Genomic DNA, 20,889 nt, shown 5'->3' on the forward strand with positions numbered 1-20,889 from the left:
GTCAACGACAGAGCCGATTCGATAAAAGGAGCCGGCACTTGTCCCTGTCGTTGCACCTCGGTTCACTGCATGGGCTGGCACGTAGCAATAATTACGTCGGCAATTAGTTGGCTCTCTGTGGCGGTTAGCTTGTGCTGCTTGCATATCTTGATCAATCCGGTTGTAAGACGCCTTTCGGTGGAATTTTTGGTAGAAGTACTAGGAACCCTATCGTCATCGCAGTCACACATAACGAGTGCCGCTAATTAACCAATTAAACAAAGGCGCGCGGCCTCCTGCAGGAATCTGGAATGCCGCACTCGTCAGCATTACAATGACGTCGGCACCCTACTTCCGGCTGCGGCTTGCCGAACGTTACACGGCTAGATGGTTGAGGACTGCCTGCCAACCGGAGTTCGCAGTTGGCTTATTTTGCTATAGACTCGCTGCGGTCGGCGCGACGACGCGGCATTTCTTGCCCATAAGTGATGGGGGAGATTCTCAGAACCGGTGTCGTCGTCTTCTCGAGATTCCGCGCTCCTCAAGACCCCAGCTGTCGAAGACGAAAAAAAAAATAATAAGAGCGACGAATGTTAAATGTGTAGATGAACCGCATGAATATTTATTCTCCTTGTTGTAGCCGAGAAAGAAGCGCACGTAAGAATTTTCTGAACTAAATTATAGCGTGCCAGAGTGATTGCAAAAGCGCACATCGATTGCCATGCACGCACAGAAAGTTCTCATGTGCGTCAGAAGAAAAAATAAATAAATGCTGGCCTTCCCGTAGTCCAGAGTAGATGTAAGCATGAAATGGCAACCGGCAAAGCAGGTTGGTTGGAGATGATACTGCCAGAATCTCAAAATGGGTGTAGTGCATGTTCGCAAAGGCACATCCCACCACACCACACCGCACCACACCGCGCCACGCCATATTGTGCACAGGTCCATATGGACGATGCCCAGCTAGAAGAAAAGCGGCTGAAGGTCACGAGACGGGCAGCGAAAGAGCCCAGGGAGACAGAGCACACTGCCAAAAAAAAAAAAAAGAATGGATCGAATTTTGGGCTTTTACGTGCCAAAACCACGATTTCATTAAGAGGCTCGCCGTAGAGGGGGACTGCGGGATAATTTTAACCACCAGGGGATCTTTAACGTGCCCCCCATGCACGGGACACGAGTGTTTTTGCATTTGCGGCCGCCGAAGCCGGGATTTGATCCCACGACCTCAAGCTTAGCAGCACAACGCCATAACCGCTAAGCCCACGCTTCAGGTAGAAGCGCCTAACCCCCCCCCCCCCCCTTCAATTGAGAGGCTTTAAGGCGCCATGCAAGGTGGCGCCATCTCTCGAGGTGACGCAATGCGAGTGCTCAGCTACGAAAGATGACACTCAAGTTTATGAGCTTGGTCGAACTCGTAAGTCTCGTGGCATCGAAGAAAAAGGAGATCAGCTGCCTCGCCAGGGTTCTGACGGTTCGAGATCCACGGCCAAGCTTCCAAGTGATTCTCTTGTATCGTATCCGAAAGGGGATTGCCCACACTTGAAATGCTTGTAGTGCTTGGTTTCTTATATAGGTTCGTTTTCTTTTTGTTTTGCGGGGACTGTGAACGCCAGATTCCGGTCCCTCCCAGTTCCCTCCCCGAATTGCCGCTCTATATCCTATCCCCAGTTACGTTGACCTTGCCTATCTAGTACACAAACCAATTCCAGATGTTATTCTACTTCAAGAGTCATGGCTTTCGTCCCATCAAACATTTATTATTAATAATTTTGGAACGTTTCGTTTAGATTGCCCAGCTATAGGCGGTAGGCTGCTATCATAAGTCTCATCAAAAATGTACCCTAAAGTAACTGTCACTTTTGAACGTGTGTGTCCAGACTGCGAAATTTTGGGATTGGATTTTGTACTGCCTGGTTGTGCTGCGTTTGCAGTGGCTAATGCGTATTCCCCGAACGGAGTCAAGTCAATGGTCACCCGGACTCGGTGTAGCGAAACTGTTTTAATGCAATGCTCCTGGCAGGAGACTTTTCTCAACATACTTCTTGAGGACATAAAAGGGATGCTTGTGGAAAGAGGTTGTGGAATTGGATGCACGGCAACAAATTCAGTGTCATAATTCAGATCGAATTACTTTTCTACGTGGGCGATTCTCTTCTTCATTAGACCTGACTTTCTCTTCTGCTCGTATGACTATTTCATTTTGGTAGACGTTTGACAATGGAACAAGTAGCGATCACTTACCCAACACTTTCGAAATTTCGCTTTCACGTCAGGCTCCTATTGTATGGCAAAGACAGCTCATTAAATATAAAACTTATAAATCTGCTATAAATGCAGGTTTATAAGCGCTGACTACTTGTTATTAGCAACGGAGAGCTGACTCTGTGGTATCGCTTTCAAATTCTGCTATTGAGCCCGCAGAGTTTGCGGTTATGTCTGGCAGCTCGCCGTCAATTTCATCTTGGTGGAATGAAGCTTGCCACGGCATTATAGGCGAAGAAAAGCATCGTGGAAAAGTCTCCAACAAAATCATTCACCAAAAAATTGGATGGGCTATAAATTCCATGCAGCTGTGTTCAAAAGAACTGTGGCGATAACTAAAGTAAAAACAAAAATGCGCTACATTCAACTTTGTCGAAACCAAAAAGAAGATTGGCACTTTATAGGTTTTTATGAAACAAAAAACCTGTTCAACTGTCCGTATGGTCCCATACTGCTGTTCTATCCCCCAAAGAAACAGCGTATTCACTAAATGAGATCGCGAAAGGGCTTGAAGCACACTTTTCTTCACAGTGTCCCAGACCACGAGGTTTAAAAGTTCGGCATCTGAGTTTGTAAAAGTTTCCATGTTAGAATTATCCGATGTCATGTTAATTACACATCATTACACAATACACAAGTTGTTTTTGTTCAGGGGCTGTTATCGAAACTTCAAGTTCGTCTGCCGAACCTGATTTCTCCGAAATCTATTTCTTTCAAGGTAAAACTCGGTTTTGATTATATTTTTCCAAAACACGCAAAACTTCTTGCTGTGCGCATATATACTTGAAGGTCTCCTTCAAGATCACCCTAATCAATGAGTGTGATGATGTATACATTTAGCTACGGAGGCGGCTGTACTGCCGCTCACTTAGGCATTTGTTTATCTGTGCAAGATTCGGCCCGGGAGTATTAGCCAGTGCCAGTCACGGCTAGGCCGGCGGACGTGGAACTTCCTTCCAACTGAGTTTTAAATGGGCAATTTGGGTTTCAAATGGGCAAATAATCCTGAAATGTCTAATATTCCTATATTTTTCTTTCTTTCTTTTTGTGCGATTCCTTTTGCCTTCGTAGAATTCTTCGGCTATTTTGGCGCGCCCAAGAGAGCGTACAATCCATAGTACACATCACGTTAGCATGCCGCAGTATCCATCCATGGCCTGGAGTATTCGTTGGGTGAAGACAGCGAAGACAATGAAAATACATTCGTTTTTGAGGAAATGTATTTCTTGCAGGTTCGACGGTTTGTCAACACGAAGCACGTATTTAAGGGTCGATAACAAACGCAGAATAAAGGTAAAAGGTAACGAATTTGCTGGCCGCAGCCTCCATCCCTTTTCAGAGGGATGTTCCGGATCAGGCTTGATTCCGATCGAAATCGCCCATGTGACATCGGTATTATACACCAGTTACACGGGGTACTGTCGATCGCCCATCGAGCCCTATCGGGATCGAAATTATCCGTTGCGGTCGGCTCCTTTAGCCAATGTCGATCACGATTTTCCATCCCAAATTGGACTAGCTCGCCATCGAAAGTGACTCGTGTGATTGGGTCAGCGAGCTGCAGCTGATGTCAATGCGTGTTACACGACAGAGGCCTCCGCCTTTTCATGCCATGGCGCCCACAGCGTCGTGGACTACCTCCAGGGCCGATGTCGCCGATGCTGTCTGTGCGGCGTGGCGCTATATGTGGCGCTATTTCGGCCAGTGTTGAAAGTGTGCACATAATTAAGGATATGCGAAGTTCTGCAATCGCGCTTCCCCACACATCTTGTTTGACTTGCGCAGGGTGGCGGTGCTCGCTCCTGAAGTGGAAATAAAGCAGGAGCGCAGGGGCTGGTGCCGTTCTCCTAGCTGCCCTTATCCGCTGTTATCCTAGCCACACACCCTCATTGTTTACAAGCTGATACCCTCGACTCAAGCAGTGAGCTCAAGAGCCGTCACCGTGTGTAGCGCAACTGAATAGTGTGGAAAAGCCCACTCCAGCACTTCGTGTATGCCCTATTGTCCATGAATTACGCACTCCATCTACAGGCACTTTCTACGGACAGCGCATAGGCCCACGTATACGCTCTAAGCATACAATACTTCCATTGTAAGTAGAAAGGTTCGATATTGTCGATAGAAAGCGTATAGATTTGTGTCTATACGCCCGCCTAAGCACCCGTGTCGTTTCTAGGACGCGTAGAAACTATGTAGAAACAATTAAGGTATACAGTGGCGCAGCTGTTTACAAGATGTCAGTGAACAGCGATAGCATAGAATGAAATCTTTGCTTTGGGACGATGCCGTGCTGCTGAAGTTCAATGCTGTGAAAACAACAGGGCGCATGCCCTCTTTCCGCAGCCCTTTTGTGAATTGTGCTCTCATAAAATCTCAGATAGTAGGAATGGCACCGTTTATTGTTAGAGAAAGAGAACGGATAAGTCGAACTTCTCAAAAAAAAAAGTATAAGCTCACGCGCAGAGAAACCTGGCGTAGATAGAGAAAAAAGAAAGAAAAAGAAAGCATGCGACTATGCGCTATCACTTGCTTACTCGCTATATTTATGCTTTTTTCCGTCGTTGCCATCAAACAGTTGCTGGCCTGCGATTGAGGTGTGTCTATATGGTGTACTATAGCTCATCGCGTCTTCATCCTCACGTATAGTATTGCTTTGCAGCGCACTGTCTCGCCATGTCTTCCAACTCCGAGCGCGTAACATAAACCGACTCGCTCGGCGACTGAAACGCTGGATACGTTCGATTTGCCGTCCCAGCTGGGCTCTATAAACTGCACTGCCCGAAACGCTGCGTGCGCTAACGTTCGTTGACTGAAAGCAATACCAAGGGCACCCCCGGGCAGTCCGGGTTGATAAATGAAAAGTAAGAAAAGATGTCAGCTAGCTGTCTCCCAACCGGACTAGTGACGAAGCTTGCCGGCCGCGGTCCGACCCCACGGCAATCGCGGTGGACTTCATCAATGCTCCCATAGTTCCTACCCTATTGAATTGCAAAGATTTATATCGAAACCTGACGCCACTATCGCGAACTGAGACTCGGACAAGATTTGGGGAAAGCGCTGAAACGTTACCGGACACCGACGCTGCGTACTCAAGCACGCGACGTGCTACCGTTTGCACACGCTTTCTTCTTGTGCTATACATTCAAGACTTCGCGTTTGGTGGTTGACCTTTGCAAAGCCAGAATTAAGGTGATTCATCGCAAGAAATATTATGAAAGAAATAAACGTGCGGCAGGACATGGCTTCTGACGTTCGGCGTTTCCATCGCTATCCAGCCAACAGGATGTCTTCTCTCGCTTCGATAACAACAAAAAGAACAAAGTTGAGATCCTTTACGTCAGTGCCCCTCGAAGGATCACGATCGAGACGCCTGGTGATATTCCACCAGATTTCCTACGTATATAGTTGACGTTGTCTCTGCTATTTGGAGTACCTTTTTTTATTATTGCTGGGATAAAGGCTTGCCCTTAAGGCATAATACTTGATGTGTATATGTGTATTATATGGGTGCTGCGAGGCCTGTATCGTGTACGAATTAAAGCAGAGAGTTTTGTGGAATCTGTTGTCATGTATCCAGCGGCCATAGCCGGTCGTGACACTGCAGCAGAGGCCGGCTTGCGCAACGTTCCGATTTTAAGCCTGGACATGTCCACATTGGTTGGGAGGTATACGGATCTGCCTCCACCGCTGGGACCGAACAGTATGGACACGTAGCACCCTGTGGTAAATGCGACCAGTTCCACGATGAGGTCACAGCCGGTGTAATGTGTCACCCCGGCCCGAAGCCTGCTAAGCACAATTTCCTCCGCCCTAGTAAGGTGGAAGGGGAGGGTGTAGGCACACGGAGCGTGTGTCCTGCCGGATAGAATTTTTTCACGGGCTCGGAGTGAGTTAAGGGGTTGAAGTGGGAGGGGAACAGACGGAAGTCGTGGATCGGCAGGGCGGCGTGCCTGCTGGTCAGCAGCAATTTTTTGAGGGTTCGCACCGTGGCATTGGATGCAGTGTACCTTGACGCAAGTAGCTGTTTTACTATTCTCCGCGTGCGTCGTCTCGCAGATTTACACCGCCTTGTAAGCTTTCCCGAGTTCTTGAACCACCACTAAGGAATCAGGTAGGACATCTAGTTGCTCGATTGTAGGCAGCCTAGATGTGGCATCTTGCACATCGTCGCGGATGGCTCGAAGTTCCATTACTAGAGCGCTGGCTTCCGTAGACAAATAACGCTGGTGACCATTGATGAAATTATGCAAGGTACCTATTATGCGTAATTTGGAGTACTTCTGTAGCCAATAATGGAGGAGGGGGGGGGGGCGGCGGCTGGTGAGCACAGTGGATGACAAAAAACGAGAAAAATGAGAGTTGCTTTCAGAGCACAAGAGTTTTTCGCAGCAGAGAGAATTCCCGCCAAGTTTGGAGATTTTTAAACAAAATGAACATCAATCACACCTTCAATACCCACGTAAGCTACACACAATGCTTTATTATTATTAATTCAAGAGGGAACGTGAGAGCGAGGCGCGTATTGACGACAGCTTTTCAGATAAGAGGAAGTTAAAACGTAAACTACAGTAAACGTAAAAAAAAAAACACGCACACTTCCGTAATTCCAAGAAGTAAAAATTCTGAATGAAGGGTGCTGTTATATTCACGTTAATGCGATATACCTCTGACAATGGACATTTGAGGCTACCCTTGTAGGCCCCCTCGCTTGGTAAAGGTAAAAAAAAAAAAAAAAAGCGCACTGAACCGGCATGACAAGAGCTGAAGTTGCTTTGAATACTGCACTTGAAGTCATGCAATGAGACGGAAGCAGTAAGGAATCGACCACCACAGTACAGCGTGACGACGAAAACTACAACAACCAGAACAACAACAACGTTTCCAATAGGCACAGTATTACTTCTGTCTACCTGGATTTCTCATGACGTACATAAAAAATCAAAGTAGATGGGTATTTTTTTTTTCGTACAATCACTATCAAAATGCGGCCATCACAGGCTGGAATCAGACTCGCAATCGTGTGCTCAGAATCACATGTCATATTCACTGAGACTCCTTGGTGAACCGCACGGTGCGACAGAACTGCACGGTGTGAACCGCTTTGTGCGACAGAACTGTCTTGTGCCGCGAGTGCGTAGCGGGAAAAAAAAAATGTTATGCGCATTGTGGCAGCAGCGTGTTTGCGGCTACAAAAAAAAAAAAGAATAAACGCACACGTTATGTGCGGTGTGTGCGTGTGTGTTGAAAACGGCCAACCACAATATCTACGGTTACCGCTTCTGTAGAAGCGGCAACCGTATGGATTCCGTGGTTAGTCGGCAAGACCGACGCGGTATATCACTTGGCGAGCCGACGAAACAGAACTGGAGCAACCCCACATATGTGGTGTCCCCGAAGCAACGTCACAGTGTTGCGCTGGAGTTGGGTGTGCCTGATCGATGGCATCCGTAACGCGCAGCCGTGTTGACGCTCGCCTTTACACACAGGGAAGCTCGAAAAAAGCAGGCAGCCGCGCAGGAAGTGGGCCACGTATGCGCTTTTCGGTGGTTTCGAACCGAGCTGACAGCGTGGCCGATTTCGGAAGACAGCGCAGCGATGCAATTCGGTCGCCGCGTCCTCAAGCACCTTCGTCACCGGTGGCGCACCTCGACAACGTGAGCTCGACCTAAATTAAGTTAACCCAAAATCCTGGTCTATAAGGCGCCGACCCACGATCTTATTTTTGAGGCACGCCGTAGGCTGGGACTCGTGAATAGTTTGGACCACCCGGGGCTCTTTAACGTACGCCCAGCGCACGCGGTATGCCGGCGTGTTTTTTTTTTTTCTGAATTTCGCCCTCCCCCCCTTGAAATGCCGTTGCCGCGACCGGGAGTCGAACCCGCACCCACGTGTGTAGCAACACAACGCCGCTAAGCTACCACGGTGGGTCTTCATTCGGCCTCAACGAAGCACTAAATACGCGTATATGGAAAGTTCTTACTCCACGAAGCGAACTTCAGAAGGTCCCTTTCTTTTCTTCTCTCTTTCCTTTTTCTTTGCACGAGTGCGAGATAAACAAAAAAAAAAAGCGAGAAGTGCGACTTGCCTCTTCGTAACCGGCTTGTGGCCCACAAAGAGAGTCTCCGAACCGTCGTGCCCATGGCTTCCATCGTGCCCCTCAATCAGTCGCGTGCTCGTTAAACAGTCGTCCCTTTGCACAGTTCAATGAAGACACCGACACCACAGCGCACGAGCAAGTGTGTCGGAATGGCTGAGAAGAAAAAAAAAAAGAAAAACGCGAAGCGGCAGAGTCACCGGGAGAGAAGGTGAGAGGAGGGCACGTCGACCCGCGACATTTCTTTCTCGGCAGCAGGCACCTTCTCGGGTGTGCTAGGCCTGTGCTGCGCGCTGTGCATCGCCTCTTGTGTGCGATCTTTTTTTCTTTTTTCTTAATGCCGGAAGCATTCTTTGTAAAGTACTCTAGCCTCGTCACGCGAAAAATGCAATGCCTTGTATCTGCACAAAAATGCGCAATTTGCAAATACATTTAATCGTTATAGTAGTGCAAATGCAGATTGATAGCTTTGTAAACGATAAAGGACAATTTAAACAACGAAAAAGAAATTAAAGATAGAATACCCACAGAGATACATAGTTCCATAGAAAACGCGTGGGGAAGCTTATAGTAGGGGTGGACCAACTGAAATTAGTGGGTGGGCCAACTTGAAATTTGTGGGTGGGCCAACTCGGAACCTGCCTGTGGCACAGCTTAAATTTGGGGGTGGGCCGGCTCGAAATTTGGAGATGGACCTACTTAAATTTGGGTGTGCGCCAACTTGAGATTTTGGGGGCGGCGCCATGTCCAATTGAAACACCGCTGAGCGTCCTTCGAGTTACGAACTCGCGCTCAAGCGAGCGCGTTGACACGCTTGGCGCGTTTTCATTGGGCATCACCCATGTGCAATCAGAACGCAGGCGAGAGCTTGAGCGGTCTATAGGAACTGCGCGCATAACACAGGCTTGCGAGAGCGTGACGGCATCGCGGCGAAACACTCTCCCCTCACGCATCACCTCACGCGCTACCGCAGCAGCTGTGCCTTTCGCCCGCTCTGAAAGGGCTGCAGAAAATAGCGCCTCATCCTCTTCACAATCACACATTCTCTGTCGAGCCGCGCTCATGCCCGGCGTTCCTGCTCAAGTGGCACGATCACTTTGAAGGGGCCGGACGCGGCCAGAAACCGACAATTGTCCACTAAAGCCTAAGCATTCTTTGCCACCGGAAAGGCCATGGGTAGACGCGCGTAAGCCAGGAAGAGCATGTAACCAAAAGCGAAGTCACAGCCGAGCCAAAGAATGCGTGCGCATTAGTAGACGATTCGCGGAATTTCTGTAGCTTTTTCTTTTGTTTGTTTCTTTCTTTAGTTTCGAAGGACAAGGCCGAAGATCGAATAGAACTTCGCACTGGAGTAAACGTCGCATATGTAACACTGCGGCTTCGTGCCTTTATAAAACTGCCGGGGTGACAAATATTGCAGAAGTTTAGTTGCCGCAACCTGCGTTCTCTCAAGTGTTACAAGCAGAGTTGATGCGCTTGCATAGGTGCGGTGTCTCAGCACTACAACCTCGCGCTCCCTTTGTCGCACCACTAATCCGTTACCTATATACCGATACTTACACCGCTACCTGCAACGTATAGGAGGCCACTCCAGCTGACCAGGTGTAACGCGTTTCCGACGTATTCTTCGCGCCGGCACGTCTGTTTGACGCCGCTCTGACCATGGCGCGAGCGCGTTCCATTGTACATATATCCTTCATAATCAAACGTAACTAATTAGAATTAATTAATTACTTGTAATCAAATACGTGTATAGGTAATCTTGCAATTTAACGATTACATTGTTTACTCGGTAACGCTCACTGCAACTCTATTACTTTCTTTTCAGTAACAAATTACCGCTAACCGGTTGCATTTTTGCCGAAACAAGCTCTGACAGGTGACCTAACGTCGGACACTTGAATCTGCAGGGGAAGTATACAGAGTCCCAAGGGACGAACACATGCACACGGGTTACCTGGTACCGACAATCAGCACCCTGCTGTTCAAACCGTGGTCACCCTAACGCGTGGCGGGCCTCTCTTGAAAGTCCGAGCTCTGATCTTTTCGCTTATAAATTTCACTCCCTGTCCTTCACATATAGGAACCAAGGGTTGCTCCTAAAATCTTCTTCGCCTTGCGCAGCCTATGACTTTTCTGATACAGACAGAACAGTTTGTGCTAAAAACCGGAGCAATCCTGCTTGCGCAAGTGCACGTGTTGGGCATGATGGGCGATGCACTCACTAAACGCAGACAAAATTGTCCGGATCACGCACATTCGGTCCTGCAATCAATTTTCATAAATCGAAGAGCTCGTTGTACTTTGCTCGGAGACACCAAAACGTGCGTTGAACACCGGCAGGCCAGAAAAAGCAAATTTGCTGTGCCGTTTACAGCCGTTGCAACAACGTAATGAGAAGATGACGGCATCCACTAGTGACCACAATGTTAGTGCTGCAGCAAACGGAGCTCATGACCTAGCTGATTTACCTACTTTACATATTCGAGGTCACCATCCTTTTCTAGTCTCTGTGTGTCCTGGAATAAGCGTTTTACTGCTTATCTAGTAATACTAGTATCGAGCTGGCCTAACTGCCGAAGTGGGAGCTTCAACAGAAACGCCGGCTCTGTGGTGCCACCGAACGTTTCGACCGCAGAACACGATTAGCATGGCCGAGTTTAGAAGTGCAAGCGTGTGTGCAGAGGTTGCCACATAGTTATCGGCACGTACTCATCGTTTATCCCCATTCTCGCTCACAACGGTACTCGTGAGCCGTAACGATGTTCTCGCGGGGTGCGCCGACTGGAAAGTAATTAATTCGAAGAATCGCTCATGTATTTGAGCACCCGTTTGCAGCCTATACAAGCTTGAACCATTTCGTGCCGAACCGGTAACCGTTATATTTCATTTCTTTCGGTTCAGGTACGGTTCGAATTCAGGCACGTTCTAAAGATATCGGTTCGGGTGCAGTTCCGGTTAGAATTCCGGTTTGAGTACAGTTCGCGTTCGGTTCGGACACTGGTTCAGGGTTCGACACCTTGGTCAGCGCCCAGTGAAATATTAGATAACGTTAGCTTGTTGCTGATTGCCCGTTCAGCTAAGACCGACGCATAGACACAGCAGCTCAGCAGAAAAGCTTGCACGTTCGCACAACACTGACGCCAGCAGCGGAGGGCAGAACGCTGTCCTGGCCACAAAGATCCTATAATAGTACACTCTACCATGGCGCTGCCACTCAGGCGATTGAGCTACGTATATAGCGTTGACGGTGCGTCCACTTCCTTTGGTCGTTTTTGCCGCCAAACGCGCCCCATGTCTCCGCAGAGGCCTGTACTTGTGCGCGTGCCATGCGCCGTCGATCGTAGAGTTTCATAAAATCTATGCAGTCGATAGAGAATGACAACGCCGCCGCGCCGTCACTGATATAGCCCCAGAGCACTGACACATAAGCTCAGAGTTGCTTCAAGACGCTGAAGCTGGTCAGGCAATGAATGAACTCGATATCGCAAATAACGGAAGAGAAGCTGCGCGGGATACTGCGCGACGTAAGCAGGCAAGCACTTTGAAGTTCCCCATGCAGCCAACACGTCGTGTACAGGAAAAAAGTTGTAGACTTCAGCTTCTCTGAGTGACGTAAACGGCGGTCCCATGATTCATAATTGATTAGTTATTGAACAATTTTCGCACACGGTAGGGGAGCGAATGAGACACTCCGCCGTTATCGGAATGTGTCAGCACGACTTCAGGTACGGGGTGACGAAGCAGCATAGAATATAACTAACAATGGCGGTTCAGCGATGTCAAGGTTATCCACAATACGTCGAAGAACGACGAGAGACTGAAAAATCGTCGCCTTGGTTATCGATGCCTTAAGGAAGGTGAGTTACGGCAAACATCAGACCACGTGGCGTGGCAATGAAAAGGGCAGAATTTTACGCGGTTTGTTTGAAATGTTTGCAAGGCGCACAAAGCGCTCAGCCAAAGCTTAGAGATCCGTTTTGATCTCGCGTCTTTCCTTGCAAGCTATGGCCCGCCCACCATGATGACTCACCAGCTTAAGCACTCCTCAAAAGAAGTTGTAAACGAAGACGATGACAAATTACTTTCAGCTGAACGACAAGAAGACCATCGTGCAGTTACCATACATGCGAGCCCCAATAAATGATGCGTAGAAGGGTGTGCGTGCACAGAGGTTATGTACACCATTTACTCGCAGAATGCTCCCACCGACCACAGTGGCCATGAAAAATGCGATTTTTTTTTCCCTCGAGTAATCATCGCAACTTCGCAAACGGTTGCAGCGGCAGTCGTCTGCCCGTTTTGAACGGTGGTGACGACAACGCAAGGCAGCCGAGTTCCGTCTGTTACGCGTCATGCATACCGTACAGACTATCGGCGCGCGCAAACGAAATCGCCAATACATTACAATACAGACCCCAAACAGCGAGGTTTAGGCAATTTCGGGGTTTTCTTTTTCTTTTTACTTGCGCGTGGGTAGCTAACACTGGCATTGTTTCGTGCCGACGTTAGAAGTGATGCATCCAGCGTCACCTCCAAGTATGACGCTAGACATCCAAGACAGCCAAGACAGAGCTGAAGCGCGTGTTGACGTGTTGAGCTGAAGCGGCATCAGTGTTGACGCGGACTCAGTGATGACAGTCCGGGCCAGAGTTCCTTTATTAGTTTCATCACACCATAGAGCACATCTAGCGTTTGAAAATGAAGGGTCTTTGTAGTTTCTACTTCCGTAGGGCTTGGGGTCTTCTATCAAAGGTAAGTGCTGCTTGGAAATGATGTATTTTTGTTATTGTTGTTTAAAGGGACACTAAAGCGAAACAATAAATCAGTTTAAACTAATAAAGCATTGTTTCAGAACCCTGCAGGCAGTCATTTAAAAAAATAGTTTGATTATTAGATGAGAAAATGAAGGTCGAAATATCAGTATTTGAATTTCGTGCCGAAACCCCAGTGCCGGTACGTCAGCGTGACGTCAGGGATTCCAAAGTATGTTTTCGCATTTGGGCCGCGTTGGCTGAATAAAGGTTCCCGAAGCTTGCCATGTTTCATATTTGGTTCCTTTAGAACACAATGTGGTCAGTCTGTACTACTATATATAATTAGTAGGCCCTAGAAGATGCCATAAAAATAAATGGCGTCACAGCCCCCAGGTGCGGGAACTTAAGTAGGCGTCGCCACCCGTGTTTCGTTCTTGCGCTTTTTCTGGCTTACCAGACGTCTTATCGTTGTAAGAGTGGTGTTTTCGGTGTTGCAGAAAGGTAATTTACTGATGCAGAAGAAATCATTTTTCACTTTAGTGTCCCTTTCAGGTTACGGTGGCTGACATGAGAACCCTGATTTACAGCCACTTCATTTTTCTGTTTAGTACCTAGACCATTCTGTCGGAGAATTTCCCCCGCCATATTATCACACCCCTCGACTTCACTTCAATTTTCAGATAAAAAAAAAAACGGTACCGAGCATTAGGCGAACAAATACGATAATAAACTCAGTGCGTCAAGCTGGCCGTGATTGAAGCTGAAAAGCCCATCGAATCTAGCTCTGCCCCACTGGTACTAGGTAGCTGGCAACGGTAGTTATTCGGCCTGGCTCTTATCCCTGGCTTGATGCCTCGACCCGACAAATTTTTCAACTATGCAGTTTTACTTCCGAGGAAACCATGTGGCTCCGTCTGTGGCGTCATCCTTATGCAGCCCAGCGCACAGCAATTCACTATTGCGTGAAGTTTTCACAGTTGCCGTTATACGCAATTTAAGACATACGGACATAAATTTTAGTTGCAAACAAAAAGCCACGGCCCCCACCGGGTCTGCAGTGTATAAGCTCCAATGTCTCGCGTGCTCGCCGTTTGCAGATAGTCTTCACTCAAGAACACAAGCGTATCCATAGCCTTAGCCTTTTAAGCAAGTTCCGTACAAAAATCAGACAGTGCATTAGCTAAGCAGCACTGGAGGCTTAATTGTTATGGAGAAGGCGAATGCCCACCGGAATTTATGACATTTGCTAATGCCAAAGCATAGCCCGTGCGTGGATGATATGCAGGCGTGACATTTTGTTGCTAGGATTCATCAGTCATTACTTATTGCTATGAGACTGCGCTGCATTGGTGCATGAGTGCGCGCGTGTCCGAGAAAGTTTGAGCGAGAGTGTGTGTAGTGACGTATTTGACGGCAATAAACTGCTCTGTCCAGGAGATGACAACGTCGTGACCTCACCGCGCAGGTATACACATACAGTCATATCGTAAGAAGCCAACAAACACTATATATGCGATGCCGCATCGCGCTCTCGCAGAGTGCAATTCTGTGACAAATGAATGTCAGAAATGACGTCACAGTTGGAAGAAAGCAAAGACAACGCACGATATTTTGTGAAGAAGCAACGCTGTTGTGAATGCTGCAGTAGTTTCTGGTGGGAACACTGTGGAACACCTTTATAGTAAGAGTTCCTTCCTCCATGAACGCAAATAAGACTAGATTTGCAATTCTGCACAAGCGTATTACAAAAAATTTAAAAAATGGCATGATAATACTCTTATTGGGTACACTGGAACCGGCCTCTCGAACTGAGTAGCGATTTGTCTCGGAATGTAAAAAATTTCATGCTGCTACAAAAATTTGGTGGTCTTACACCTTCCCTAGTGTCATTTGTCACTGTACCCTTAGTCCCTTCGCAAGTTTTTCTTTGTAGCCTGTTTGTGCGCAGTAAGTTGAGATAGAATGTCACAGCCCTGTGACGTAATCTTTCTGCCACTTAGATAATGCGTCGTTGAGAGTAAGATGCGCTAGAGAGGCTCTAATAGGCTTCAAAATATAATTTTCTCTTTACGTCTAGCCTTCGTGACAAGTTACCTTGCTGATCTGGTACCTTGAAACTTTAGATGTCACTCAAGTAACACACTTATCTTTTTCTTTTTTACTTCAGAGAACTCAACACAGGAGACAAGCACTTAAGTTACCTATATTCTCCAAAAAAGTTTCTATGCCAACCCTGTGGCTGCCAGGCGCCTCTACTGGCCTCCATGTTCACAGAAAATATTGCTCGTGTAGTGGTGTGTGAGATTCTAATGAGCGTTTCCAGTAATATACGAAAGGTATTTTGTAATTGTTAAATACTGAAGTCTTATTTTACCCGCAGCAACTGAGTCCGATATAGCTCTGTGCAGAAGCAAAATTAGTACAGGGCGGGGATAACGTAAAAAAAAAAAACTTGGAGGTCGCTTAAGCTTCGCCTTCAAGAGTGGAACGCGATAGCGTTATCGCACCCCGTTCGCACCGCGCACTTATTCGCTCGGCATACTCTTGAGTCACGCAAAGACGAAACATGCGCCTGAGCAAGTGGGACGAACCGAAGAACTCGGTGCCTCGGAGGGAGAAACGATCTACGCGAGCCAAACGTCGTGATCAGCACAGACTGCCGGGCCGCGACGCGCCATTAAGGCGGACGCGATTATGGGGCTGACGCCTCGATGGTATCGTCCTCTATCTCGCTTGGGTGCACCACGCAGACGCATGACCCCTAGCCAGCAGCACAGCACACATCGCAGGGGACGCTTTCTCACCAGACGCGCGACGGCGCAGCGATCACGTCAGAGGCGTCCCGCACCGGACGCTGCACCTAGGAATCGCGCTGTGAGCGGAAGGAGGAGCCGCGTCTCCTAAACACGAGGGTTCGAGTGACGCACGCTGGAAGCTGGAATGGGGGAGAGCGAGAAAACTTATTAAGCGCAAGGGTATTGGGGCATCCTCGCACCGGCCCCCGCACGGCCCCAATGCGCTCAAACGAGACGAAGGGGAGAAGCGGGCGAGGGGCGCGCCACCTGTCGGGACAGCGCCGTACATTGCGAGGAGGGAGTCTTCTGTGTTTGCCGCAAGATGGCTCTGCGTGTGCGCCAAGCGCAGACGAAATGTAGCGGAAACGTACTTCGCTACTCGTTTAACTGCGACTTCTGTGATTTACATGCTCATAATTACCTATATACACCGCAGTATAACTTTCTACGGCACGTTTCTAGGGCAACACCGCGTTCACTAGTGGTGCTTTTGTCCCGCTTTGAACCATGGAACTCATGGCTGAGTGGTAGCATCTCCGTGTCACACTCCGGAAACCCTGGTTCGATTCCCACCCACCCGCCCATCTTGCAAGTTGTCTTTATTTATGCATTGCCTTCCGGGATTTTTCGCTCACGTCCAACGACGCCGATACCGGTTTTTCTGCGACACGAGCTCCTTAACGCTATAGCGTTAATATTCCAATCTGTTTCTATTCCAAATCCGCCATTAGCCCTCCGTGATAGGTCGAAATGGCTCAGCCCAAATTGGGGCGGACCCGCCCACACGGGCTGGACCAGAGCCATTTTGATCTATCAGGGAAGCCTAATGGCGTATTTGGAATAAAACAGATTGGAATAGAACAAATAAAACTTTTATGCTTTTCCAGTCTTGTCTATGCTGGTTAAACGACGAATTCCGTAAAACAAGCTTTTTAATGCTGATCTCCGGCTGTACGGTAATGTCTCCCTTTGCGCCTTTGTATATGTGCAAACCACTAAATTATTTATTTCACTGTCTGTAAAATAAAGAAAGTAAGAAAGAAAGAAAGAAAGACTACAGCTAAAGGTCGCATACTAAAAATGCAACCACAATCTGCTTACAATCGACAACAACTGGATGATGACGCGCGCAAATTCTTCCAAGTATATTGTCACTTTAACAAACGAAGAAGACAAGAATAATGCGGACAGGAGTAAAGACACGTGCTGTTTCTCACAGCGTTTGCCGAGTGTGCCGCCAGCGAGCCAGAACCGTGCAGCCAGCGGCGATCCGTGCTCGCCGAGAAAGGGCGCCGGGCATGCAGGATTACTGTCAGCATTTGATTAGCGCTTCTCATACCGCCCAGACAAAGAAATTAGGAATATTATCATTTTATTACTGACACGTGTGCGCGCGTGCTTCACAGACGACATGTGCTTAACCCTTTACTGCACCTTGTTGCACTTACGCAACATTCCGATGAACGGCGTTAAACACAGAAACAAAGTCCGTTTAAAGCTGCGTGTACACATTGTTACATTTTCGCAACATTCGTCTAAAAAACGCGCCCCTTTGTGCTGCCATCTGTGCTCATCCTTCCCATCTTCTACGAAAACAAACGTGGCGGAGGCTGCGTGTGCCCTCGAGCAAGCCCCCAAAAAAATTCTTACGCGAAGCTCCCCATCTTCCTGACTCTGTAGATCAAAAAAAAAAAGAACATTGTTATCTCGGAATAGTTTGTTCCTGGCGACGGAACGTTGCTATGTTGCGCAAATGCAACAACGTGTACTTGGTTTACTTTCTTCGGAAAAGTGAAATGCCTTCCAAACGCTTTTACGGTCGAGCAATTCCTCCTGATAGTGAACGCAGCGACCTTTTCAAAAGTGACGACAACGACGAGTGCAAATCCGTTACGATTCAATATGGGTGCAAAATGGTTTCTGGTCGATTTTTTTTTTTTTCAAAAGGATGCGGAGCATCCGCACACTGCCGCGTAGCGTCGTCACGGGCACAGCCTTACGTCTGTGCTTCTATGTTGTAAAGTTTGACAATAACGTGAAAGCACTGCATTGCTTCCTGGCCGCACGGGAATCTGCACCACGTACTGCACAAAGTGTGGGAACCAGCTGTGGTGCACAAGCAAGTACAACTGCTTCTTTTTGTTCCACACTAAATCATAGGTGCACCAATGATTGGCACGTGCAAATAAACATTCGAGTATGAATGGCCCTAAGTCTATCTTACACCTTCAACGTCTTCTTTATTTGCACGTTGTTGCAAATACGCAACGTACCCTTTTCTGCAAATTCAAACCACAGAAATTCGCTTAAGTTAGTTTCCATGGGAGTATAGCTACTGTTATGCTTCCATAGAACTGCATAAAAATACTTTGAGGAAACTAAAAATTGTGCAGTAAAGGGTTAAATTGACGCATTCGAATTGCGCTGCAAGTCGGAGAGGACCACTGCACTTGAATCACAATGTGCGTTTTCTGTTTTTATATATTTCTGGCAAAGCGTCAGTATCAAAAACTACAATATGTTTTAGAATATTGCGGTTCGGAGCCTCTCTCAGCGACCTGCAGTTGCCGATTTGCTTTGTTAGACAAGCCCTTCCCAAGCCTGAATTCTTAATCTATAATGTTTTGCAGCTCTTGAACGCATTAAAAAAAAAGATTATTCCATGATGTTCATGGGACGTCCAGCGAGCCGAGGATGCCGCCAGGACCCACGAAATCCTGGCCGTCACCTAGGCATTCCGCAACATTCCGATGAACGGCGTTAAACACAGAAGCAAAGTCCGTTTAAAGCTGCGTGTACACATTGTTACATTTTCGCAACATTCGTCTAAAAAACGCGCCCCTTTGTGCTGCCATCTGTGCTCATCCTTCCCATCTTCTACGAAAACAAACGCCCTCCCCACCAACTCGCAGGGAACGCGATAAAGTTATTTCCTCCGTCTCCTCCATGATGCTCATTTTATCACTATTTGTATTCGTAGTTATGGCCATGGTAAAGTACTAGCCAGGAAACACGATCCCGATTTCGCCGCCTATAAGCGGCGCGTTTAGCCGGTATAACTTGCAAGCGGTCCCACCACAGGAACAAGTACTCTAATCTGCTCATCCCCTATACCACATTCCGTGGGAGTGCACACTACACAACGTACAACACCCCGACACGAACACCACGAGGGAGCAATGGGAGGCGCTGCTGTCCAGCTCGTGCCTCGACGACCAGCTCAAGCTGATAGAGAGAGCTAAGAAGATCGCAAGAGCCAGCGGAGGCCTGGACTAGGGGCCTCGACAATCAGCGGTTTTTCTTATTATTCTTTTAATACAATCTATCTATCTATCTATCTATCTATCTATCTATCTATCTATCTATCTATCTATCTATCTATCTATCTATCTATCTATCTATCTATCTATCTATCTATCTATCTATCTATCTATCTATCTATCTATCTATCTATCTATCTATCTATCTATCTATCTATCTATCTATCTATCTATCTATCTATCTATCTATCTATCTATCTATCTATCTATCTATCTATCTATCTATCTATCTATCTATCTATCTATCTATCTATCTATCTATCTATCTATCTATCTATCTATCTATCTATCTATCTATCTATCTATCTATCTATCTATCTTATACGGCCCTCGCCGAAGCCAGAAAAAAAAATGTGTTTATGGGGTTTATCTCGAGCTTACACGCACAGTCAATGTATACGTGTTCCAACCAGAAGTAAGCCACAAAAAAAAAAAAAAAAATGCACCACGAACACACGGTATTCGAACTCGCGATCACTTAAGCAACGGTTAAAATACGCTAACCACTAGAGCACACTACTGCTTGTTTTTTTTTTTTTTTTTGAAGCTGCAAATAATCAGCTGACTGCGCTTGTTTTGTGAACCATGCTGGCGTCTTCCTATACCACAACGTTAGGCCAGTTGTTTTCCGTTCCATCGCTAATTGCGCAATTATTATCATCCTTTCAAGTTTCTTTGCTATCGTACACACTTTTAGCGACACAGGTTCTTTGCTTGATGATTGGCCGTAACCAAGAAAACTAAAAAGTGTATTGAGGCCCCATGAATGCGACGAAAGATGTACGGCGGACAGAAAGGAGATAGGTAACGGGAAGATAGAGAAGTGTAACTTGGGAAAAGTTAGAGATTGGGTTAGTTGGTTATGCGTGATTCAAAATGTAACAGCGCGACTTTCGACGACCACCTAAACCGAAGAGCCGACAAGGACAAGTTCGAAGGGAGAGATCGCTAATGACATTCAAACAGTTGCGTAAGTTCCTTATTCGCTGCAAAAGTTCAATAACAAAAAAAAAAAAAAACAAGAACGCAATCATCCTGCCGGTTTCCTGTCACTTTCCGCTCGGTTGCTTGCGTCCTTCAACGCCGAGTTTGAGTCTGATTTAATTATTTCTGATGCAAGGTATAGTCGAAGTGAAAAACAGCACTGCGGTTAGGTAATTTCATCCTTTCCAAATTTCACGTTCTGTAGCAGCGCCGGAACCGATCACGATTGTCACATGCTAATGCCAACATGTCGCACATAAGAAGAAAAAAAAAAATAACGCGGACGTGACAGTGCTGTCCGAGCCAGAACTTCCCTTGAAATACGAGTGTGTGAACTCAATCGCAGTTGAAATTATTGAAATTATGGGGTTTTACGTGCCAAAACCACTTTCTAATTATGAGGCACGCCGTAGTGGAGGGCACCGGAAATTTCGACCACCCGGGGTTCTTTAACGTGCACTTAAATCTGAGTACACGGGTGTTTTCGCATTTCGCCCTCATCGAAATGCGGCCGCCATGGCCGGGATTCGATCCCGCGACCTCGTGCTCAGCAGCCCAACACCATAGCCACTGAGCAACCACGGCGGGTCCCTCAATCGCAATTCTGCTTTGAAATGTGCCTGCTTTGTACAACTTGATCCCGGAGGCTTCCCTGAAACCACACTGTAGGGGATCTAATAGTTTGTTACTTTCAAGAA

General features: G+C 47.3%; 1 protein-coding gene and 1 long non-coding RNA gene across 7 annotated transcripts in view; one reads left to right on the top strand and one right to left on the bottom strand.

Moving 5' to 3' along the window:
- Positions 1-20,889, bottom strand: part of LOC142584966 (prestin-like) — a 247,453-nt gene that overhangs the window by 79,957 nt on the left and 146,607 nt on the right. Inside the window, exon 1 of one of the 5 annotated variants that reach the window (XM_075695352.1) lies at positions 8,327-8,484. The exons of the other annotated variants lie outside the window; for them this stretch is intronic. Coding sequence (XP_075551467.1) covers positions 8,327-8,390 — 64 coding nt within the window. The 5' untranslated portion in view covers positions 8,391-8,484. Of the gene's footprint in view, positions 1-8,326; positions 8,485-20,889 lie in introns of those variants that run through there. 5 annotated transcript variants of the gene reach the window in all.
- Positions 1-20,889, top strand: part of LOC142584968 (uncharacterized) — an 80,623-nt gene that overhangs the window by 10,001 nt on the left and 49,733 nt on the right. The window contains exon 1 of one of the 2 annotated variants that reach the window (XR_012828992.1): positions 12,861-13,090. The exons of the other annotated variant lie outside the window; for it this stretch is intronic. This is a non-coding gene — a long non-coding RNA (uncharacterized LOC142584968). Of the gene's footprint in view, positions 1-12,860; positions 13,091-20,889 lie in introns of those variants that run through there. 2 annotated transcript variants of the gene reach the window in all.

This window comes from Dermacentor variabilis, chromosome 6 (genome assembly GCF_050947875.1).
Source record: "Dermacentor variabilis isolate Ectoservices chromosome 6, ASM5094787v1, whole genome shotgun sequence".
Taxonomy (NCBI): domain Eukaryota; kingdom Metazoa; phylum Arthropoda; class Arachnida; order Ixodida; family Ixodidae; genus Dermacentor; species Dermacentor variabilis.